This window comes from Gracilinanus agilis, chromosome 4, assembly GCF_016433145.1.
Source record: "Gracilinanus agilis isolate LMUSP501 chromosome 4, AgileGrace, whole genome shotgun sequence".
Lineage (NCBI taxonomy): Eukaryota > Metazoa > Chordata > Mammalia > Didelphimorphia > Didelphidae > Gracilinanus > Gracilinanus agilis.
The window spans coordinates 385,413,760-385,440,378 of NC_058133.1; the positions used below are offsets into that span (position 1 = coordinate 385,413,760).

General features: G+C 33.6%; 1 protein-coding gene across 1 annotated transcript in view; it reads left to right on the forward strand.

The window, feature by feature from the left end:
- The window catches only part of LAMA2 (laminin subunit alpha 2), a 625,852-nt gene that overhangs the window by 175,946 nt on the left and 423,287 nt on the right, over nt 1–26,619 (forward strand). The window contains 2 exon segments of the mRNA XM_044676961.1: nt 4,830–4,990; nt 25,726–25,866. Of these exon segments, the coding sequence (XP_044532896.1) occupies nt 4,830–4,990; nt 25,726–25,866 (302 nt within the window).

The window sequence follows — 26,619 nt, forward strand, 5'->3', positions numbered from 1 at the left end:
GGAACATATGTTACCAGCTGGCATGAGAACTTTCTAAGGTTCTAAGTTGCAGGAAAGGTGTTGACGTATTGGTAGAGAGGATTTCCCCATCTAGAATCTGACTATGCCAATATGATTATAGGTCCAATTCTTATCCTCTATCCATATTGGACTTTGGTAGCTTCTGTGTATTTACAGTAGGGCTGAAGAAATTCTTAAAGCATGTGAGTGTTTTATAATCAAACAGGATAGAAAGAAATATAGGAAGTAAAATGTATAATTTTTGTCATGTGAAATTTAAAAGGGCAAAACTAATTCAGCCAAAATTTAGAAGGAAAGCAGAAAAATGGGGAAAAGATTATAGTTTTTCTGAATAAGACCTCATTTCTCAACTATACTGGGAACAAAGCAAAATTTTAAAAAAAATAAGAGCCATTCCCAAATTGACAAATGGTTCAAAGGATATGAATAGTTAGTTTTCCGAAGAAGAAATCAAAACCATCAATAGTCAAATAAAAAATGCTCTAAGTAACTATCAATTACATAATTGTGAATTAAAACAACTCATAGATACCATCTCACACATATCAGATTAGTTAACATGACAGAAAAGAAAAATGTCAAATGTTGGAGAAGATTTGCAAAAATAGAGACACTAATGCACAGTTGGCAGAGATTTGAACTGATCCAACAATTCTGGAAAATAATATGGAACTATGTCTAAAGGGTTGTCAAAACTGCATACTCTTTGACTCTGACCACAACTAGAACTATATCACTAATAATCAAAGAAAAGGGAAAGGAACCAATTTGTATAAAATATTTATAGTAGCTCCTTTTGTGGTAGCAAAGAAATGGAAATTGAGAGGATGACTATGAGTTGGATAATGATTGACCAAGTTGTTAATGTCAGTGTACTATTAGATGAGCAAGACAGTTTCAGAAAAACAGGGAAGACATAAACTAATGCAAAGTGGAGTGAGCAGAACTAAGAGAACATTGTACATAGAAAAGAGCAATATTGTAATGATGACCAACTGAAAAAGATTCAGCTATACTTAACTACATTTTTCCCTTCCTTTATTGTGTATGTGCATGTTTTCTTTTGCAGCATGGCTAATTTGGAAACGTGTTTTCCATGATTTGACATGTATAATCAATATTATATTTATTGATTTCTCTTGCAGTGTGGGAAAAGAAAGAGGGAGAAAATCTGGAACTCAGATTTTTAAATGACAAATTAAAAAATCACAGTTGTGAAATATATAATAAAATAAATAGGATATACTAAAAATGCATATAGCAGTTCTGAAGATCTGAAGATTCTTCTGGAAGAATAGCAAACAGTCAGTAGAGTAGACCATGTGATAAAGAATTAACACAGAATCACAGATATGAATGAGACCTCACAGGTTATCTTATCCTGTATATAAACAAGAACCCTTCTGATGAATGACAGCTCCATATGTACTTCATCAGTCCATTCTTCTTTTTTGATAGCTCTAATTGCTAAGGAGGTTTGCCTCTTTATTTGCCAAAGGCTGCTTCTGCATCTTCCTCAACTAATTCTGCTTTCTTAAATCAAGCAAAATAAGTCATTAATGAGGAGATATAATCTCAGAGGGAGGAATCTGTTGGAGTGTTTGTTGGTCCTATTTTGTTTGACATTTTAGTCTATTTGGCAAAAGGAATAAATAGTATTTAAATCAAATATGCAGACACTAAAGCTGAAAGAATAAAAGATATTGGCAGGCTAGAACAATGAGTAAATCTTATCTGCTGAAGTTTAATAGATATAATTTAAATAGATTTTGAAACTAAATGGCACAGGTACAACATGGCAGAGGTATGGCTAGGCAACAGATCTTATGATAAAAGATCCGAGAATTTTTGTTATTATGCATCAATAATGTGAAGTGACAGATCAAAAAAATTTAAACCCAATCCTGAACTACATTTAGAGGAGAGTATGGATAGAGCCTACATGCTGCCTTTAAAACCAATAAGGGTAGATATTTCTGGTTTTAAAGTCTATGTAACCTTCATATGTGGAGAGAATCAAGCTTTTGGGTTGTTGTTGTTTGTTGTTTATTTCCAAGGTGGAAACTCAGTATGCTGCAGTGATTTCTTTTATTGCTTCAAATGTCCCCTTGCCCTCTTCCATTTTATAGAAACAGTTACACTGCACAATTAATTGTAAGTGATGCCATTTAATTAGTCTAATTGTATACTATTGACAAAGCAGCTTTTGAGAGACTTGTAGTAATATTTTTTTAGATCAAGGGATAATAAGGTACACGGCAGAGCAAAGAGTGCCAAGGAGGGTAATTACCTAGGTGATTACTTCAGTTCAAGAGGATGATTACAGTACAAATACAGTGCTAGTCTTTAGTTATACAGCAGGGATAGTACCTTTGGGCCATAAATATATACTACTATGTCATACTGAATAAAGAGAAATTAAAATGTTTTATGATTCTATTATTTGGAGTGTGAGCATATGCCAGTATGCCATTGCACTAAAGCCTCAAAATCATTTTATGAGTTGGTAAGCAAAATATTTCATAAACCATGAAATAAATATGTCTCTAATCATGAATCAAAAAATGGGGATTATTTTTTTCCTGTTGAAGAAGTCTCAGGAAAAGAGATAGTTTTTGCATCAAAGTAAACTAGGAAAAGAAGGAAATTTTAGTGTCAAGGGCTTTTGATGAAGGGCAGACTTCCTTTCCTTCCTCCTCTTCCTAAGCTAAATGGCATGAACAGAAAGAAGGCATGTTATCAAGGAGTCAGAAATTCAATGTAGTGAATTCCAAGAAGACTTGGAATCAAGATGATCTGAGTTCAGATCCTGCTTTGGTTACTTATTAGAGGAGTAACGCTGGGCAAGTCATAAGATATCTCTAAACGTGTTTGCTCAATCTATAAGTTGGAAAAGATAATAGTACCTACACAATACAGTTGTTGTGAAATAAGATTATGTTTTTAAAGTGCTTTGAAATTTTAAATGGCACACATATAGAAAAACTATTATTACTAGATAATATATGGAAATCTAAGAAGTAATGTTTTACTGAGCTAAATTCCTTTCTTATGAATCAGGAAAAAATTATGCCATAGACTTCAAAACTATACTAATTTGTGTAGTACTACTATGACAATACATTTTGTGACCAAAGGATGTTTTCTTATTGTGTATCATTTGTGTCTATGTTTTTTATGTAACTTTTCTATCTACTTAACTATGTAGATTTACCTGGTGAGCCAGAAGTTTTTTTATAGACCACCATTTTACAATATGTTCTGCACTAGAAAAGTGAAATCATTTGTCTAGGGTAACATAGGTAGTGGCAAAACAAGGATTCTGGAACTCAGGTCTCATGGCTCCATTTCCCCTATGTAATAATGTCCTTAATCCTTTGTGGATATTTTTCAAAATGTTATTCTATTTTCTCACTTTTAAATAAAGGAAACATTTGTCAAAACAAGTATTAAAATGTAGGAAGTAAAAGAGCAATTTATGAAAGATTACAATGTCATTCAAATGTTAAGAAAATACTTTATTATATGATCTTAATTAGAAGTCATAATTAGAAGAAAATTAGAATTCTAGTTCAACCCATTCATTTTACAGGTGAGAAAAATAAAGTCCAGGGAAGTAAATTGATTTGTCAGTTGACAAGCACTTATTAAGCATATACTAGGTTGTTTTCACCAAACTAGTGACAGAACTGAGATTCAGACCCACATCGTGATTCCAAATCTGATTCTTTGTCCTGTGAATCATCCTTCAAAAATTTCACTGACTAACTCATCTCTTGTTTCCAAAACAGAACAAAAAAGAATAGCTAAGGAGAATGCTATTAAAATATTTTACAATGGAATTTAGTCACTTTTAAGATTGCCTTACAAATTTATCAAAGGGACCACAGATTGCATGAACCCATTAGACCTCCTATTTGTTTTTGATTAATTTTTTGAATTTAAAATTTTTGTCATGTTCAGTCATATCAGTCGTGACTGGCTCTTTCTGAAGCCATTTAATATTTTCTTGGCAAAGATACAAGATTCATTTTTCCATTTCCGTTTCCCACTCATTTTATCGGAAACTGAGGCAAATAGAATTATGTGACTTACCCAGAGCCAAGTAACTAGTAAGTATCTGAGGCTAGATTTAACTGTAGGTCCAGCCAGTGCTTTGCATTGTGCCACCTCATTGCCCTCAAAAATTGATAAAAATTAGTAGCCACTTTATTGACCAAGAACCTTCAAAATGTCAGTTTTAAAACAAATGAAGAAATAAAGAAATCTCAGTCATTCCTCATTCCCTACCTTCTCCATATGGTTTGGTAATGGGTTGTTGTTATCATTGTTGGGATTTTTTTCCCGTGAACTGAGCCAAATTTCTGTTTCTTGAAGGACTCCAAATGACAGGTCTTGAGCTACAGCTACAGAAAACTCCTTGCTACAAATCACACTCTTCACATTTTCAGTTCTGTTCTAACCCAGGGATATTCAAAACATGCCCCTTACATACCCTAACAACTGCTAATGCCCACTTTCCTGGGAGTTATAATTTGCTCTGAGAGGTAGAAAATCTATATCTGATAGCTTTCTCCTTAACTTTGATGTACTGAAGTCCCTCAAACACTCCTTTCAGCAGCTGGTATGGTTTCATATCTTAAAGCATTTCTGAAGAAAGGGTACATCTTACTTTTTTGGTTTTCTGCCATTATCTGTGTAGATTGATTGGTTATCAAAACTGAATTACTTTGATTTCCTCTTATTTCAGATTATATGAATTGAACTCATTTATATATATTATTGATGTTATGTTGATCTTTCCCTAGGTTTATTCCCTGGATCTTGCCATTGCAAACATGGCTTTGAAGGAGTCAGATGTGATCGGTGTGCTCGGGGTTATACTGGTTACCCTGACTGTGTACAGTGCAATTGTAGTGGGGCAGGAAGCACAAATGATGACCCTTGTATTGGACCCTGTAACTGCAAGGTATGGATTTTTAGGCTTGCATTTTTCATCAAGCATTTATTCTTCTGTCATAAGTCAAGGTCATAATTTTTTGGTTTTCTTTTTTATCTGCTGCCACAAAACAATTGTCACTACTTTTACAGTAAATAACCATTATCCGTTCCGAACGTGACACTCCAGTAAGCGTCTTTTAAATGGCTACTGGGAACACCCCAGCAAGACATTCAACTTCAGTCAGACACTTCTGAGCCACCTGCTGTTCACGTAAACAGAAACACACAGAACTTGAACTACTTATGAATCCTTCCAAATCTCTGAGTCATTTTGTAACAAAATATTTTTCCAGCCCTTATCTGATTCACCCGTTATAAGAAGTAGTCACAAAGGCCTGAGAATAGCATGTAGTTTGCCTTCAGAGTTCTAAATGTGGTCAAATCTAGTCTGACTTTTCCTCTAGTTTCTAAAATAATAGTTTCCTTAAAGAGTTTCTTAGAGGATTTATGATAACTGTTGAAATTTAAACACAGGACTTAGAGTTACAGCTTAAATTCAAATTCTTGCTATTAATGATCAAAATGGAGTAGTTGGCCTTAGTGGGGGTTATTTAAAGGCTCTTTGAGGGTGTATGATTGCCTTCCCTTTATCAAAGTTATGTTATGAGAAACAAAACTTTATTTGTAGTGTACCTTGAACTAATCAGAAAGAAGGTAGGAATAATAGCAAAAGAAGGTTGAAACTAAATAACTAATTCTCATGACAGTCCAAGAATTTTTTATAAGTAAAAAGAAGGGGCTCAAAGAGATCTCTGTGCTCTCACAAACTCATGGTATGAATCTAAGATAATAAAACTGTGTTCAAAGCTGCCCATCATTTATTAAGCAATGACTGTATATGACACTCTGTTAGATATCGTAGACATGATGGTATATAAGCTTCTTGAGGGCAAAGACTATTTCACTTTTATCATATTCCCAATGTCTAGGTATACTACCAGTATGTCGTTTATAAATTCCCATTGATTAAGCGAAAGACAGAAACAATCCTATCCAAGCCAACAAATAACTTTTAAGGGATTACTATATGCCATTGGAACTATGTATACAAAGACAAAATGAAAAATAGCCCCTGCTCTCACTAAATTTACATTCTGTATCTATGGTGCCTAACAGTGCCTCTTACTGTTTTTCTACAATTTATACTTGATAAAAGATGGCTTGTTTAGAACGAAGGTAATACAACACAAAGACATAGTTATATACATAGCAATTTGAAGAACAGACAGAAATAATGAACAACCATTTGAAGCAGAATATTAGTCCCTGTCTTCAAAGATTTTATAATCTACTGATCCACATACATGACCCTAGTTAAATGACTTCAAAGCCACAACAAAAGTAGAAATATAGACAAATAGATAAGATTCTTCAGTCTGAGGCCAAGATTTTGAGAAAGAAAAAAAATCTGACACTCTGAAGTTCTAAAATTGAATGCCACTTCTATTTTTTCCTGTTTCGTATCAATGTTAGAAAAGATCTTACATCTTTCCTTGTCTGCTCCCATACCTATAAAGATTACATAAAGAAGAAGACAGCTGTAAGGTACTGGCAGAGTAAGTCTATGATTCTGTGAATGAGCAAGGTATCTGGAGTACTAAGTCAATATAATTATACATGTATTCTGACAATGAACTCAAGGACTTTCTTAAGGATGTCCCTGAGGAACTCATCCAAGAAAGAAGCTGGGCTAATAGTTAAATAGAAGCTAGTTGCAAACTCTTTAGTAACTCAGGCCAAAGAACAGCAGAGTTAGTGAATAGAATTCTGAATTCAAAGTCACAAAAGACCTGGATCTAATCCTGACTCTCTGACTTTCTAGGTGTGCAACTCTGAACAAAACCCTCAAACTCTTCAGTTGGCCATTGTCTCATTCATAAAATAAAGATAATAATAGCCAGTCTACCTACCTCATAGGACTGATGTGAGGAAAGAAAACACTTTGTAAACTCTAAAGTGCCAAAGAAATGTGAGGAATTGCTATTCAATGGGAAGAAAAAAGAGATTTTAGATACTCACAAAGAAAAAATAATAGCAAACAAGACATGCAGTGGGGATGTCTAAAAAAGCCTAGGACTAGAATGTTGTCACCAATCGCAAAACTCTGTGGGAAAGCTCCGTTAGCAATTGCCTGCCTTTTTCTTATCCCAGGCTTATGGGGAGAGTAATTATAACCCTATTCATGAAGATGCCCCCTGCAAAGACACTTGAAGCTCTACACAGACAATTATAATTCAACAATAAACAGCGATTTAGAAATCATAAAGGAGAATGAAAGCCAAATAAATAGCATCATTAAAAGAGTTGCCCTTCAACTATGTGTAATTTTTTTTGCTGATGTCTATAAAGACTCATAAATTAAATGTGTTTTAACCAAAAAATAAAAAGCCAAAACAATTTCCCCTTGCAACCTAGTAAAATATAATATAATGAAGAGTATGACCTATATTATAGAGTGTGTAGGTATTTGGTTCTATTCAATGCATAAATAAGATATAATCTAAGGCATTTCAATCAAATATGCATTCTCTTTGAATGCTGATTAGGCTTTTGAAAATGCAGATAGAAATGTGGTTTTCTATGCTTTGATGCAACAAGACCCAATATTGACAATATAATCGTATAAATTACAAAACGGTATTTTTAAAAAGGAAATTTAAAGGTCAAGAAATGCAAGTGAAATTGAAAGAATGATTAAAAAACAGAAAATATTATTGAGGGGCAAAGGTGATGGAGGTATAAATTTAAAACTGATCTATCAACATATGGTTGCATATGCAATCATATCAAGATTATATAATACATTTGAGGCTATTTTTTAACATGATTCATACTCTTTCCCCTCAGTCCTCCCTCCCCCATCCTATAGTCAATGAGCAAATCAACTGGGCTTCACATGCATCATCAATCAAGACCTATTTCCATATTATTAGTATTTGCAGTGGAGTGATCATTTAGAGTCTATATCCCCAATCATATCCCCATTGAACCATGTGATAAAGGAAATGTTTTTCTTCTGTGTTTCTAGTTCCACAGTTCATTCTCTGGATGTGAATAGCATTCTTTCTCATAAGTCCCTCAGAATTGTCCTGTATCATTGTATTGCTGCCAGTAGAGAAATCCATTATATTTGGTTGTGCCATAGTGTATCAGACTCTGTGTTTAATGTTCTCCTGGTTCTGCTCCTTTCACTCTGCATCAATTCCTGGAGGTCTCTCCAGTTAACATGGAATTTCTCCAGTTTATTATTCCTTTCAACACAATAGTATTCCATCACCAACAGATACCACAATTTGCTCATCCATTCCCCAATCGATGGACATCCCCTCATTTTCCAATTTTTTTCCACCACAAAGAGTGTGGCTAAAAATATTTTTGTATAAGTTTTTTTTTCCTTATTATCTCTTTGGGGTACAAACCCAGCAGTGGTATGGCTGGATCAAAGAGCAGGCAGTCTTTTAAAGCCCTTTGGCTTCCAAATTGTTGAGGATGTTTTTTGAATACTCATGCAATGATAGATGGAATGCAAATGAGATGAATGTTTGCAGGCATATTTGTGGATAGGGTGTCATTCTAAAAATGCTTATAAGCTGAAGGCTTTTAGGAATGTTACTTTCCTTTTAGAAGCTACTGTAATATTCTAATTAATGTCATGGTTTTCATGAAAGATAAATGTGGCCATGACTAAAATAGCTTTGACTTTTATTGAGTAAATGACAGTCTAAATAGTTCAACTCAATCCAATCTAATACAACAAATACTTATTAAGAGTTTCCTATGTGTCATACATTTTGTTAGACTATAAGAGATAAAAAGACAAAACACAATTCCTAAAGAACTTTGCGTGCTATTGTAACCCCAAAACCTAACACCATGCCTTTCACACATTCAGTATTTACTAAATAGTGAACTGGTTGAAACTTATTTTGCATAAATGTTGGAGCTTAAAATCATAGAGAATAATAGTCCACATTTACATAGTTCTTTATGATATGCTTTACTCCCATTCTCATTTGAGTCTCATATCCCCATATAGGAACGTGATCATCATATTGCATTTCACAGATTAAGAAACATATATGTATGTGTATACACACACATACACACACATATATATGGGAATATATATGTATATATATATATTCATATATATATATATATGCTGAGTTAAATTATTTTCCCAGTATCACACCTAAGTAGTTATAAAACTGATACTCAAATACATGTCCTCTGCTTATAAATCAAGGACTATTTACCTTGTACTACATAATAGTAATAGCTGGCATTCATGCTGTCTTTTAAAGTATATGAAGTACTTTTATACATATTATATAATTTCATCCATGCCTTCACACTGGCTGTCCCCATGCATGGTATGCAGTGACCTCTTACCTATTTCTTAAAATTCTTAGTTATTTTCATAGCTTAGCTTAAATACTACCAACTATAAGAAGCCTTTCTTGATTCCTCTTGGTGTTAGTGTCTTCACCAAAATTATATTTATTTGTATGCATCTTGGACATGTTTTGTATATACTATAATATAGACTTCTTGAGGACAGTTAATATTGTTTTACTTGTTGATGTAAATTTTTAATAATCATTTTCTGACATTTTGCAATCTATGTTCTTTCCCTCCCTCCCACCCTATCACCTTCACCAGGAAGGTAGGTCATACATATGCTATCATAAAATACCTGCTCATAATGTACTGCCTATTCTAGAGAAAAATTCATGGAGGAAATAAAATGAAGAATGGCATGCTTCAATCTGTCTTCAGATCAAATCAGTTCCTTCTTTAGCTGTAGACAGTCTTTTTTTGTTTTTTTGGTTTTTTGGCATCAGTCCCTTGGAGTTGTCCTGGATCCTTGCCTTGTTGATAATAGCAAAGTAAGTTACAGTTGATCATTGTATACTTTGTTACAATTTACAATATTCCTTGGTTCTGCTCACTTCACTTTACATCACTGCACGTCTACTAAGATTCTTTTTTTTCTTTTTTTTTTTTTTTAATTTTAAACCCTTAATTTCTGTGTATTGACTTATAGGTGGAAGAGTGGTAAGGGTAGGCAATGGGGGTCAAGTGAGTTGCCCAGGGTCACACAGCTGGGAAGTGTCTGAGGCTGGATTTGAACCTAGGACCTCCCATCTCTAGGCCTGACTCAATCCACTGAGCTACCCAGCTGCCCTACTAAGATTCTTTGTGATCATCTTGTTTGTTATTTCTTATGAAATGATAGCATTCCATTAAAATCATATACCACAAGTTGTTCAGCCATTCCACAAGCAGTTATTGTTTATTTTATTTTATTTTATTTTTTTGATATTTGTATTCTTCACTACCTGTAGTGGCCTCTTTGCTGTTCCTCTTACATGGTGCATTTTTTTCCAACTCTGAGCATTTTTACTAGCTGTTCACCTTACCTGAACTGTACTTCTTCCTCGTTTCTACCTCCTGGCTTTTCAGGCTTCTTTCAAGGCTCAGCTGAAGTCCCACCTTTCACAGGAAGCCATTCCCAGCTTAATCTTATTGCCTTCCCTCTGAAACTAACTCCCAGTTCATTATGTATATAACTTGTCTTTATGTAGTTCTTTATTTTTGTTATGTAGATGTTCTGTAGTTGTTTGTTTGTTCTCACCCTATTAGACTGAGTTTTATGAAAGCAAGAACTAGCAAATGAAAAGCATTTCAGTATGGGTGTTATATAGAGTATGTGTAAGAGATGCTAGAGAGATAAATTAGCAACACATTATAAAAGGCCTCAAATGATATGCCAAGGATGTTATCATTAATTTAGTAAGCAGTGAAAAGTCACTGAATTTTATTGAGAATAGGAGTAACATTATCACACGTATGCTAGGACAACCATTTTGGCAGTAGAATGAAGATTGAACTGGAAAGAAAAGTGAAAATGATCATAGATGAGAATTAATTAGTCAGTGCTGATAAATTAATACAGATGTGAGACAATAATCCTGAATTAGAATGGCAAAAATAGGAGTAGAAAAGAGAAGAAAGCCAGACATTGTAGAAACAGAGACAAAAACAGAGAGTGAAAAAAACAGACAAATAATGAGGGAATTTCTTCTTTCTAACTATGCAATTTACTTCTTTTATTTCCCTATGGTCCATGTGGGGGGGGATAGACATGAAATAAGTTTATTTTAATTATTTTAATAGAAATGTGAACATAAATCAGAATATCACATGTACTTTCAGATGAGATCAATATATTGTTAGTTTTGCTTAACTTATTTTGTGTTTTTTATGAGACTGCTCATGGAATGAGGGTGATCTATAAATGTATAATGTAAAACAAAAGCTTTCAATAAAATAAAATTTAAAAATAATAGATAAAACTTGGCACCTGGTCGAATGTGAGGTGTTAAATAGAGGAAAGATTCAAAGATAACTCAGGTTGTAAGCTTCTGTGTCTATGATAATAGTGGTGCCATCAAAAGAAATGGGAAAAATTGCTTTCCAGAATGGCTGGACCAATTCACAGCTTCACCAACAAAACATTATTATGCCTTTTATCCCACAGTTCCTTCAGCATTTGATATTTTCATTTTTGTTAACTTTGACATTCTGATGAATATGAGGCAGGACCTCAGAATTATTTTAATTTTCACTTCTCTAAATATTAGTGATTTAGAGTGATTTTTTAATATTACAATTGATACTTTGCATTCCTTCCCTTGAGAGCTGCCTGTTCATATCTTTTCAGCCACTTACAAATTAGAGAAAGTATTTTAATCAGTTTCTGAAATGTCTTAGAAATAAGGCCTTTAACAAAAACTTTTCACAAAGTTTTTTATTATTATTTACTTACTTCTCTTCTAATTTTATTTACATTGGATTTATTTGTATAATTTTTTAAATTTTATATAATCAAAGATATTAGTTTTATCTTCTGTGAACCTCTCTAGCCCTTGCACAGAACTTCCTTTATCGATTAATCTAATTGGTCATTTCTTCCTTGCTCCTCAAATTTGTTTATGATGTCTCATTTTGATGTTGGTCTACACTTAATTTCTGCTAGACTGCTTTCCAGTTTTCCAAGTGATTTTTGTCAGATAGTAAATCCTTCGCTAAGGCCGGGGATCTTTGAGGACAAGACTCTTCTGAGCAAATCTTAATAATATTTTCACATTCCAAGATCAGATCTCAGAAACTGAGTAAGTTACTCATTAGCTAGCAGGTTCTCTTCAACACCCTTTGCATCTATGGTGCACAGCTGAGCTCAAGACTTAACTTCTGTATCTTGCTCAAGTGCATCAAGATATGTTGCATGTGAGCAAAAAGGAATGCTAGAATAGCTTAAAATGTTGTTTCTTTTTAAATTTTCCCATATAGCCCAAATAGTGCATGGAATGCCCTATTATCAAGTATGTAATGTGGAAAATCTTAAATAGTAAAAAAGACAGTTAATCCCTATCTTAGATGTTTTTTTATTAATACATAGACCGATTCAAATGCCTAAATGTTATTGTGCAATTGTATATAGGTATGTAGGATGCTTTGAAATTCATCCCTGCAAGTGAGTAAAATACTCTAAGATACTTTATTACCAGATCTAGTACTCCTCCTCAATCTTATTAACAGTGACAGGTACTCATTTCATTGGAAACACTATAAAATAAAGCTGCAAAGCAATATAAGCCCAACAGATTTTCCCTGCCTCTATCTCCAAGAACCTGTTTGGCAGTAGAATGCAAAATGTAATTCATATAGGATAGCTAAAAGTTATAATGGAACCAGTATAAAATAACTAGATGCTTTGCCACCGACAGAAAAAAAATAACCTGAATTTATTCAATTTAAGATCATAATGAACAGCCAGTTCTTTGATGTATTAGTGGTTCATGACACTGACATGAATTATTGCAAGGCACCAATACATTTTATCAAAGTATTCCATACATATGTTCAAGCTTCCTGGACCAAAGAACCCAATGAACTTTGCCATCCCATGTGATGATAGTTTAGATAATATTCTATCAACATAAGACTTCCCCACTTCAAGAATCCATACTAATGTTTCCTCACCATTAATCCTACACTAAAGTACCAAAGCTTTTCCAGGCATATTTATATCACATTGCGACTCCCATATTTGTTCCTGAAGAACATTTAATTCTACCAAGACTCCTTCCTTGGTCTTAGAACATCCAGGTGAAGAGTGGAAAAAGAAAATCCAGTAACAAATAGACCACTCACTAATAAAAAGGATACATAAAGTTACCTTTTAGCCACATACAAATTCTGGGAATTTGCATTAAAGAGGTTGTCACTTTCATTTACCAAACTGTTTAAGACCCAAACCAGACCCATTTTTTGGTGTATGGGTGGGGCCTTGCATAGAGATAGGAGAGAATTCCCTTTGAGTATCAAGTAAATTAAACAGATAACATCCTAATTAGTGAATGGGAGGTTTGTGCTGTTTAGGATAACAATGTTAAACTGACATCCCCAACTCTGTTAAATTTACAGAAAGTGCTAGGTAGAGCAACATTTAGTAAGTAACATGATGACACTAAATAAGAAAAAAAGAACTGTTCATATGGGTGCATAATTGATTAGGCCTTAGTTTACTTAGAGGATGAGGGTTGGGAAACATTTCTATGTCCCAAAATGTATGATTTTCAGATTTCTTGGGATTATGCTACTTCTCATGTCTTCACCCATGGAATCACCCCTTTATTTTCTTTATAACAAAAAAAATTTTTTTTTGCAGATGATCCTTGACCTCTACAAGGATCACATGGCCACAGCTGAGGATATTAGTTGCCATATGCTCTAAGACTAAAAGAATGTTCTTGATAGAGTTCCTTTATGTTTTAGAAGACAGAAAGGTAGAAAGTGTGGAATCAACATCTTAGAAATTATTTATTTTGTTATATTCCTAGAGAGCTTTATATAATTGCAAATACTATAATCAGAAGAATCTTAAGTGGGGCGAATTACCCCATAGGACCCCAAGAGAGGGACAGTTAGGATAGTTAAGAATGTGGGTATAACAGCACCCCAAGCTTGATTCAAGCACTCTTTGAGGGGACAGGATACAGGGTGGATGAGATAGTGGGTTTACTACTTCTCTTTGAAGCCTAACTTAACTCTGACCTAAGGAGTTTGGTGGATGATAGATATTTACCCATAAAAACAGTCATCATAACTATCCCACACTGACTTCTGATTTACTTACTGCTGCAAAGAAATCCAGCTAGGAGTATCTCAACAAAACCTGAATCTACAGATCTCCAATCAAGATACTTAACCATCTTGCATTTATTCCTAGATAATAGATACAGAATAGCTTGGGAGGTAGTTAGGGAAAGAAGATCTCTTCTGGGATTTTCCCCATTAGGGGAGAAGCTATCCTGATAACATAAAAGATAAATGAGACAGTTTTTACCTTTCCCTCTTTCCTGTACATAGCATCTACCCCAAACCCTCCAAGTTCTTAAACTCTTGTTATTATATTAGTTGTCAGTAAATCCTTTATTTATATTATTTAAGCCTAAACACATATATTACCTAGGCCACCCTCCATCTTGGTTGACAGGATCCTGAAAGAGATTCATCTATGAAGATATCCTGAGTCAATTATCCATACTTGTCCAAGGGATAAACCTCTCACAGTTAAAGTTATCAATCTCCTGTGAAATTATTTCCAATTGACATCAAGTTCAGCCCTAGAAAAACTTGTCAGATAAACAGTCATACTGATCCATAAACATTTTCAGTTAGACCAATTCCCAGAGTCTTGAATTGCCAAAGGAAAGGGGGAGTTGGAGCTCTATCTAATTGCTTCCTTTCCCCAACTCGAGGCTTGAGTTTACAGCCAGGGCTCTGGGCCTGCAAGCTACATTTTGCAACTACGGTCTTTACAATACCCGTGGGTAAATGAGATTTAATTGAAAGCATCAGTTTTATTTGTATTGGGATACTTGTTCCTAAACTTTTCAGTGCCAATTAAGTCAACCTAATTTTTAGCCTATATATTGGTTAGCCATGCTCCATAGGCATTGGGAAATATAGTTTTGAGAATGGTTTGCATGTCCATCATCCATTTTTTCACTTGAGTAGATAATGCACTCACTGGCCAAAACAATAGGAATGATAGGCAGAGGGGCAAGTCTGAGAAATATGGCAATCTTCTATGATTTGTAAATGTTGAGTTTAAGTTGTTAAGTGGAAAGTCCAAGTGGAGATTTCTAGCTAACAGAAATACATGATTGTAGCTCAGGTGAGAAGACTCTTGGTCTTTTCTTTATTATTCTAATTCATCAGACCTTTATAACTTTGACTTTCTTCCTTTGAGATCCTCCATGGCAAATCCCTTCAACACTACATACTACTTCTTTCTTCAAACCTTTACTTTCTTGACCTTCTCCTCTTCCTATTTTACTCATCTTCAACAATGAATAACTCCCAGCATTTCTCTCTTCTATTCCCAAGCCATCAAATATGGCTTCAGGAAGCAATGAAATCATGGGAGCAGTGCCTACTACATGTTTATGTTATCTATTTGGGCTATTGGTGCTGCATTATTCAATCATTAAATGTTAATTAGCCATTTACTATGCATTAGAAACTATTCTAGGTGCTAAAGATAAAAGACAAAAGAATTAAACAACCATCATTATCAAGTTTATCTTCTATCAGGGAAGACAAGTACATATGTTACTTTATATAGAATATAGGTAAGGTGATTAAATACAAGGTTGTTAAGAGGGAAAAAGCACTATCAATTGGTACATGAAAATATCTTACAGGAAGAGAGTGTGATTCCACAAGATGAATTTGAAGAAAGAGAAATGACCAGCAGAAGGGAGAATAATGTTCAATGATGTCAGAATGATAGGTCAAGACTCAGTCGTGAAGGGTTTTGAAATCTAAAGAGGATTTAACAAATATTTTCTGTTCCATTTCCCCAATTACAAATAGGTACAATTTTAAAAAATAATTTTTTGTCTTTCTACAGTCTATTATCTCTCCCTTCTCACCTCTTCTACGTCCTCCCTAAGATAGCATTTAATAGAATATAGATTGTATATGTGCAATCATAAATACATATTTCCATGTTCATAATGTTGTGGAAAAGGATACATATTGCTTATACAAGGAAAAAACTATAAATGAGACAAAGTGAAAAATGATATGCTTCAGTCTTCATTCAGATTCCATCAGTTCCTCCTGTGATGGTAAACAGGATTTGTTTCTCTTCTAGATGCAATAGAGAACCACTAGGATTTATTGAGTAAAGGATTTGACATGGTTAGACCTAGGCTTAAGAAAATCATTTTTTGGTAGCAATGTCTGTTATGCATAAATCCTGCATTACATGTCATGGATGATCTAGGATGAGGAGAAATACTTGATATAGGGAAATCAATTAGGAGGCTATTCAAATAATCTAGATAAGGGTATGAAGCAGGATGGTGATTGTATAAGATGAGAGAATGGAGCAGGTAATGTATGTTTGGTGAAGATAGAAAATGCAATATTTGGTAAAGGATGTTCTATTTTGGACATATTGGCAATATTGCACAATGCAAAAGAGCACTGGATTTTGACAAAGAGGATCTAGGCTCAAGTTCCAATTCTTCCACATACTGCCTAAGTGATCTGATTGTCAATTTCCTTATCTGAAAAAATAAAGATATGATACTAAATGACTTCTGAGGTTCCCTCTAGCTGTAAATCTGTGAACCTATGAAACTGTGAGTTGCTTCTGGGATATCCAGTCAGTTATTTATGTTGGACTGAAGGCCAAGAACCTAGGGGCTGGATATATGGATCTGTAAGTCATCTGCATAGATAACATAATTATAGCCATGAGAGCTTCTGAGGCCATAAGCAGAGAGTTTCAAGAGAAGAAAGAAGAACCAGGATAGAGTTTTTAGTAACTCCCACAATTAGAAGACACAATATGGATTATGAGTTCTTAAAGGAAGATAAGAAGAAGCAGATAGGAGAAGAAAAAATTGGTGAGTTCTACAGGTTTCAATTCAATAAACATTTATTAAATACTTACCATGTATAAGGCACTGTATTGCTATAGGTCTTTGGGCTAAAAATAGTACCTGTCTTCAAGTTTACATTCTTCTGGGAGAAATTTATATTCTACTGGTAGAATTCTCTAATAGATCATTTCTTGATTTTCTAAAACACATGCCATTTTGATTATCCCAAACCCTTCCCCAGACTCCCTACCCCACCAATACATTCTTCTTTTTCAGCAAATTACTTCACCCCCTATTTTATAAAAATATTGAGGTTATCCTATATTAACTTGCTATTTTCTCCTCCACTACACATTAAAATCCCTCTCACAAGATCTTTACTCATTCTCTCCTCTTTCCTTCTAGTCTCAGATGTGTTAGCCCTTCTCTTTAGCTACACAAATCTTTCATTTTTTACCTCTAGCTTTAGAAACCATAACCAAACATTGCTATCTTTTCTGGAAAGGATGTGACAATAAAATAGCACAGTATAAAGAATATTAAGCCCTTTGTACATTCTCATTCATTCATTCATTCATTCATTCATTCGTGTTCCTGATTCTGTCCTGTGCAGTATCTTGAGTATCTTGCTAGAATCATTCTTTATTAAAGAGGTGCCAATAGATCTTGCTCTTTCTTGTCATCTTCCATGTCACTCTCTATACTGATGAATTTTCCTTTCTGCCTACAAATATATTGAAGTATCCCTAATATCATTAAAAGCTTCTCCTCGACTTACAAAATGTAATGTCATGATCTCATATCCTTCCTCTCTTTCATTGTCAAATTCTAGATAGAGTACTAGATATGTTAACCTCTATTTCTTTACCATTCATTCACAACTCAACTTCTTGAAATCCAGCTTTCAAACTACTGAAACCAAGGACCAAAATTGTCTTAATTGATATAACCAGTGAATTTATTTCTTCTTTTATCTTCTTCAACCTGTCCAAAGAGAATATTTCCCTGATTACAGTATTTTCTTTTGTTTTTAAAGTTATCTTTTCCCAGATTACACATTGGTACACTTTCCCATAATAATTTTCTGACAATTTATGATCCATGTTCTCTCCCTCCCTTCCATCCCACCCCCTTTCCCAAGATCGCAGATAATATACTATAGGTTATACATGTGTTTTTATTCAATACGCATTTTCATGTTCATCAAGTTTCAAAAGAACACACATTTCTTATATGAGAGAAAAATTCATGGAAGAAATTAAGTGAAGAATGGCATGTTTTCAATCTGCATTCAGACTTCATAATTTTATTCTATAGCAATAGATGGCCTTTTCATTGATTCCTCTGAGTTGTCTTGGATCCTTGCATTTCTTATAATAGTTAAGTCATTCAGAGTTGATCATTGTACCCCACTCCAGTATTTTCTTCACAGAGCTGCCAAAATTATTTTCTTTAAGCATGAATCTGACCGTGAAACTTCCCCTATTCAGTTAACTTCACTGGTTCTATATTGCATTTGGAAAGATTTTTTAAATGCTCTGTTTAGCTTTTAAAACTTTTTATACCCTTCCTATGAACTGTCTTTCTGGTCCTATGATAAATTTTCCCTTCTCCTGTCCTCTGTGATCTAGCCAAATTGGATTCCCTTTACACTATAAGGCACATTGACTTATCCTTTGAAAATAAAAGGAAAGAAGAGAGTATAGGTAAAGGCTTTCTTTTAAGGGGCATTTTAGGTGTAGAAGAGGGGAGGAAGGAGAGTTTTTTGTTTTGTTTTTTTTTTTGCTTAACTTAAATCATTTTTTAAATTATAATAGGAAGTGAGGCCATTTACTTGAACAAGAGGAAGACAGTGATAAGAGTTAAAGATTTGAGGAGAGGTTTGGAACAACAGACCAGAGCTCTGTCTGTCATACCTTCCTCTTCTTGATATTCTTTTTTCTATTACTTTGGAGACATTACTCCTTTCTGTTACCTTGCCTCCTTCTTTTCCCTTTTATTCTTAATGACCTTTGTTGATTTTTTTCCTTATCCTGCTCCCCCAGCCCCCTGAGTATAGATTTTTCAGTTTTTTTAAATTTCTTTTTTACTTTTTCTTGGTGATCTTGCCCACTCCAGTGAATTCAGTTATCATCCATTTTTGCTGATAAACATATTAGAATACAAGCTTCTTGAAGTTAGACAACAGTGCTTGGCACATAGTAATATTTCATGATGCTTGTTGATTGGTTAACTGACAACTGATAAGCTAGTCCTTTTACAAAGAACAAATTTTACATACAAATACATGTTTATATATGCATGCATTCATATATATGTGTTCACATATACACATATATGGGAAAATATGGACCAAGTCTCCGCTTTAAGTGTATATTTAAATGTCATATATGAGACCACATTATTCAATTTTTATTTTACTAATCAGTGTTGCCTGAGTTAATATAGTAAGCAACATAGCCTCATTGAAGGTTTCTATTAGATGGTTAATTCTTGTTAAGAGTCCAGTGATCTTCCATTCACTTTTTTATCCTCATTCCATACTAACTAATGCCCTGTATACAGCAAGTGGTCAATAAGTCCTAATTGGTTGACAGACCACCCCCTTGGATGACCTTTGTAATTCAGTAGAAGGAACAAAAAGCAAAGAAGAAAATTGATAATAAGCATGATAAACATTACTGAAAAGTTCTTCAGTATTAGAAAGCATTGGAGGTACCCTGATGGTTTTATTTATATAGTTCCCATTTGGGCAACAATTACAGTTAAATATGTACCTCAGAAACAGTTCCTAATTATAGCAGGGCAATTCCATAATAAAGAAAACAGAGAAAGTATTCTGGCTGTTTATTTCCTTTAGAGAGCAAGTAGTCTGAGAAAATAAACTTGGTGTCAATTGATATGGTACCCAACTTCAAGAAACTTCAAGAAAAACAACTCAGGGTGACCTCTGTCACCTTTGTAAGAAAAGAAGCATATTTAAGGAATTGATGTGGTAATGAAGATAAAATAGAAATAAAATGATTGCCAAGCTTGTTAGATATAATGGAAAGTCAGCTTGTCAGGTGACTTATCACATTCCTGTATTTTGTGTAGACCAAAATAGGTCTGGATGTTAGAGAAATTGGTTTAAATTCTTTAGTGTAATCATAAACAAAATGAGCAACTGAAGAATGCTTTTTTAAAGTTTAACTCAACAACCTCATTTTCTAGACACAAAAGCTAAGAGTAACTTGTCTATAGTTTTATATTAAGGAAGTATCAGAGCCAGAAGGAGACTTCAAATTATCAAACCATATAAGAAACTAAAATGCATATTATCATAGAATCATATTATCCTAGGCTTTGGAACTAGAAGGTTATTTAGGGATCGGGGGAGGGGGAAATCCAGACTCTCTTTTTAGAGAGAAAGAAACTATTATGCAAAGTAAATTACCCAGGGTCTCAGTCATATAGTAATATAGCAAATAGCAGAGTCAGAATTCAAACTAAGGGCTTATGACTACAATTCAAATGCTTTTGACAAAAAGAAAGAGGAAGAATTCATTTCTAGTCATCTAACAAATTTAGTGATAATCCCAATGAGTAGAAGCAACCCTGGGGAATAGCATGTGTATACATAATGTAATAAATTCACATGGGGACATACATATACACAAACACATATAAATAAATACAAATACATATACACACTATATATATATATGTGTGTATATATGTATGTATATATATGTATATATAAATATATATACATATATATAAATATACTCTTATATTTTTATTCTAGTTTTGTGATTTTGTTGGTTTAGATATCTCTTGTTAGGGAAATTCTCTCTTCTATTGAAAAATAGCAATTTTCCTGAAACTTTTGACTTAGATAAATTCTTCAGACCCTTTTCAGGTGACAAAGGGAAATTGGAAGGGAGAGAGACAGATACACACACACACACACACACACACACACACACACATATATATATATATGTAGTTTATGTGTATACATATATGTATCCCTTCCACATCGCACCTTACACTAACATGGTTTCAATGTATCATGGGTTGGCACAAGAAATTAAATAAAATATTACAATTCTGAGAGAAATTTGCCAGTCACAGATGACCTTCAAAGGTCATCTGATGACATAAGAAAGATTAGAAATTCAGAGATGCATTGTATATATATATATATGATATAATATCAACATCTTTTACTTTTAATATCATAAATATATATAATTTCTTTAAGTTAAAATAAGTAAAAAGTTAAAGTTTGTGAAAAAATGCAAAAGCCAGTAGATGACACACAAGGGTAGAAATATCTTTAAAAGTTTAGAAACTCATAAATGCAGATAAAATAATATAAATACCCATAAAAGAAAAAAAGAACAAATCAGACTTTTTCTCTGATATGAAGGAAGAGCCAAAAATTTTTATGTGAATTTTCCAATTTGAGGGAGTGGCATACCCTTAACTCCTGTACTGTTGGAAGGATAAATACCAGTATGCATGCACACATATATAGAACCTGTATTTTCATCTTATATGGATCTCCTAGATGAGGAATCTTCCTTATCAGTAACTTACACTCTTACATAATTATCTTTAGAATCCTGAATAATTAAGTGACTTGCAGATTTTCTCAGTTCTATGCATTCTCTCTCTCTCTCTCTCTCTCTCTCTCTCTCTCTCTCTCTCTCTCTCGATATATATATGTATATATATGTATGTATATATATATATATATATATATCTTTCTTTCTCTCTCCCTCTCTCTTCTCATACAGACACACACATATGTATATATATACTTATGTATATATACAATTGAATTTTATATATTTGTCTCTGTGTGTGTAGAGCAGAGGTATATTGTGAAGGAATATTAATCCTCAGAATGGAAATCTCAAGTGTTCTCAGCATTACCATTTTTTATAAGCTTCATTATGAAAATTTTCACCCAGACTATAATTGGAAAGGCTCTCTAATGGGTTTTAAACAAAGATTAATGATAGAAATTAGCTTATTGAATTGAGAAAAGATGTCCTGTAGAAATGTTTGGGGAAGAGAAAAAAGGATAGGTTAGATCTAATCTTGTTGAACATCTTTATTGGTAAAGTGTTTTGGTAATACAAAATTTAAGGCTTTTGAAGTTTATTAGTTTATTAAGGATAAAGCAGAATTCAACATGAGGAGTAGAAAATATAGGCAATGGATAATATTCATACCGGTCAATGAAGACTGATGTCATCATCATCATCAAATATTTAGAACCACTTATATTTGGAGAAATGCATTCCAGCTAAGGGAGTTACCATAATTATTCAAGATGATGTCATTCAGAAAGCACAAAATAAAACAAAAGAAAAGAAAAATAAAAAGCATATAGAGTATAAGGGTTTTGTTTTTGTTTTAATAAAAAAAAGTTTAAGGATTCTCAAATTAAAAAAAAATCTAGTTGCAGGAGTGAACAATATTTCAGTGGCCTCTCTTGGCTGCCATTTTCTTTATCTGGGACTTCAGGATCAGAAGTCTTTTTTTTTTTCTTTTTCCTTCCCAGAAACACAGTGTAGGTGTCTAATTGTAGAAGACTCTGCTGACATCATTGACTTTGAGGACGACCAGAAATCCCTCTGGTCAAATAACCTTTGTGTCATCACTTTCTTCACATTTAGATTAGAAAGTAAAAATACAGGGGATGGAGAGGTTAGCCGAGAACAGTAATCTTTAAAGAGTTCTTCAGCATATGGTATGAATTGGCAATGTTTAGTGAAGTAAATTTACACTAAATGACTCATCCATAAAGATTACATATTCTTGCCAAAGTAGTTTATACAATTGTGGGGATATTAGTATGAAGAAAAAGTATTGTATTAAAAGATCTAAGTGTCATTTAAGGTATTGAATTAGAACTAATTCTCAATAAATGAATGGAAGAGAAATTTCTAAAAAAAAATTGCTTGGAAGCCTATAAAAAGGAATAGTGCCCCAGACTAGAAAGGAACGCTTTGTACTAACCAGAGGAAGGTATTTTACTTTTGACTTCATGGATTTAGAAGTGAGAAACCTGGGAGATTTCCAGAATAGTTTAGAATGTTTTCAATCAATCCACAAACATGTATTGAGCACCTATAAAGTGCCAGGAATCATAATAGATACTTGGAACACAAGTATGAAATAATAGGAATGAAATAATCCCTTCACAGGATTATAGAAATGATAACCTATAAAATGGAAAGACTATATAACTATAAACAAAAGATAGCAACAATAATAAATAAATTTTATGTATAAATAAAAACCTTACTGAATTTGAAAGGAGATGCTCATTGGAATAAGATGGATTCCACAGAGAAAGGCCAAAGAATTAACTATAAACTTGTAAAATTATGTACGTTCTGTGTATAATATTTCAGAATATATCACAGAAAAGGAAGCATCAGATTATTTTCTGAGGGCTTTCATCAAAGTCTTGATTGTCCTAGTGATAGAAGTCATTAATAAATTGTATTGGAAACATAAATTTGGTTAAACTTGTTGTTAAGGCTGGACATAACATTATAAACAGCTGGAATAAAAGTTCTATTGGTTATTGAGTTATAATATTGTGATACATAGAACAAGAAGGGAATGGAGCAAAGGCAGATTTAAATGGAATTAAAAGAAATTGTAATTGTTGGCCTCAATCTGAGTTTCAGGAAAAAGGTATTGGAAGCTTTCAAATGAGAGAAAATGAAAAGTAGATTAGACTAAACATTCAGGTACATAATATACTGAACTGACAGAGGGCGAAACTAAATTATCAAATAGTAATGTTCTACCTCTACTTCCCATGTGCTCTCAGGATAAGATTTTACCTTCAGTGCACTAAGAAATTATTTATTAGTATAGGTATGAAATCATTGTAATTTGCTTTGCTAAATTGTACTGTTAGAGGATTTGAAATTTACTGAGTAACAAAAATATTTGAATAATAATTCTTCATATTCCATATGGATCTTAGGTTACTGAAAGTTTAATAATTGATAATGGTACTAGGGATTACGCCCATTTTAAGCAACTTTTTGGGTGGGGGTTGCTTTCAGTGAGCTCTTTTCTTTGCTGCTAATTGTAAGAATTAATTGTAGACATTCAATCTGAAAAAAAAACAAAACGGAATAGTAACTAACAAGATCCCAAATAGATTATCATCCTGGATAATGCATCTTTTCCTTTTATTAGTATTCATTTTGACAAGCTCAGAGTCTCTTTTCCTCTGGTTTTATTTATCTGGGTTTTTCTGTTTTTCTATTTTTTTCTAGATATGTTTTCTTTTTATCCCTTTCTTCTGTAGCTCCAAGTATTTTTGAGTACCTATTCTGTAGGCCTGACAGGGGTACAATTAAGGAGTATCTCTTACCCATTCCTATAAAACAGTACTTATTTTCATGTAGATTTATCAGGAAAGACTCTTCTCTCCCATTAATATTAGGATTGTATATTTAGATCTGAAAGAGACCTTAGAAACTTTTTCATCTAATCTCCTCATTTTTCAAATGAAGAAACCGAGGACTACATAAAGATTACACATTCAGTTGAGGTGCTTTGATTTGAACACAGGCCCTTAGAATCCAGACTCCATACTCTTTGCACTCTACAACATTGCTTCCCTATTATATTATTGGGCCCAGGTTTAAGTTGGCCATCTAGACAATGTTTTGGAGAATACCTGTTGGGTGAAAACAACTCTCCCTTTAAGCTATTGCATTAATTAAGTGACATAATGTATGTGAAGGATTTTGAAAACTGCAAAATGGTGCATAAACATCAAACATTCCTATCATCATAAAGATCTGTTGATTGACTATCATCACAAACATAATTATTATTAAATGACAAATTTCACTTATGTGTGAAATAAACTGATGGAAGATAGACCCACATTGGGAAATCACAGTGAGCAAAGAAAAACTTCTCCAATTCAACACAAAAATGCCATTACTGATTTGCTTAATGTACACTATCATTATCCATTTATTCTTGTGCTTCCCCTCTAAAAGGCACTTAGTTTTGATCTTTCCGAATTTAAATACTTAATTTCATACAGTCATTTAATGATTTGGAAGAGCATCTTTATTTCCTTTGAGGGGTGTGTGTGTGTGTGTGTGTGTGTGTGTGTGTGTGTGTGTGTGTGTGAAAGAGAGAGAGACAGGGAGACAGAGAGACAGAGAGACAGACAGAGAGAGAGAGAGAGAGAGAGAGAGAGAGAGAGAGAGAGAGAGAGAGAGAGAGAACACTGAGAAGACTCCATCTATATAAGGTTCTTTATTCAGTGTTTCCTACCCAATACCAATTAGAAACTTAATGAAGGTTGTTTGATGATTAATTGTATGTCTATCAGGCCACCAACTCAGTATTAATTGTCTCAGGAGTTTGTTAAGTGTTTCAGTCCACGTTTTGATGACATGAGAGACCCAAATTAGGATTCGCTACAGTAAGTAGAAGTCCAAAATGTAAAAAAAGCATGAAAAAATAATTTCCTTCTGTAATGCTTTAAAATAAGAGCACCAAGCAATTTCCCATAAATATTGTTGGAAAGGACAAAATGAGATGACTATACTTCAGATATAGTAGAAGAGGTTTTAAAAAAGGGACCGTAAATGTATTCCTCCTTGTGAATAGACATATGAAAGACATAATTTTGGAGTATGATATTTTTTTCTGGAACAACCTTGCTAACACACACCTGTGTTTACAGGAAAATGTCGAAGGCAGAGACTGCAGTCATTGCAAAGTGGGCTTCTTCAATTTACAAGAGAATAATCACAAGGGCTGTGAGGAATGCTTCTGTTCAGGAGTGTCAGATAGATGTCAAAGCTCCCGCTGGACCTATAGCAATGTAAGTAGCAGCTTCTCCATTCTGCCATAGCAATACACTATTGTTCTTTTGTAAAAAATTTCAAGCAATTTTCTCTACATGTATCTTCTTCTGGAAGAAGAAATTGGATTTTCTTTCAAATGGTAGTTGATGCTATTTGTGAATCTTTGATTGGAACCTTTTGAGTCTATTTCACAAACAATGTGACAAATATCCTAGCACATGGTTCTGGAAAGAATGGAATCTCTTGGAGCAAGTTGGCATGAAGTCCTCAGGGAGTGATGTGATTGATGTCAGCTAAAACATTAGTGGAATTGAAGTCTGTTCGACCCAAAGGCAACAGAGTTCAATTGAGAGAGCATTAGCTAGCTACATAGAAGATTCTGTTCTTTAATTCACAACTGATTTCAGTACTCTAGACAAGGGAAAAAAACAATCTTTACATAATATTTCCTAACAATCTCTTCTCAGTGAAAATGTGAATATGTATTTTATCCTTAGCTTAGGTTATAGTACACTGTTTAAAAATGCTAAGTTGTTGACTATGCTATTTAGCCATTATTTAAAAAAAAAAACCACTAATGAGATTCTCTTGTACTAATATATGTATTCGTTTTAAAGTGGTAGGGTACTATAAATAACCATTTAGCCTCAGGGATCTCTCCCCACAGGGTACCTCTGAAAACTTATCTCATGTTCAAGACACATTTTGTGTCAAATTGTACCTAAAAACAAAGCCTTAGCAATATTTATTTTACTAAGCCATCAGGTGAT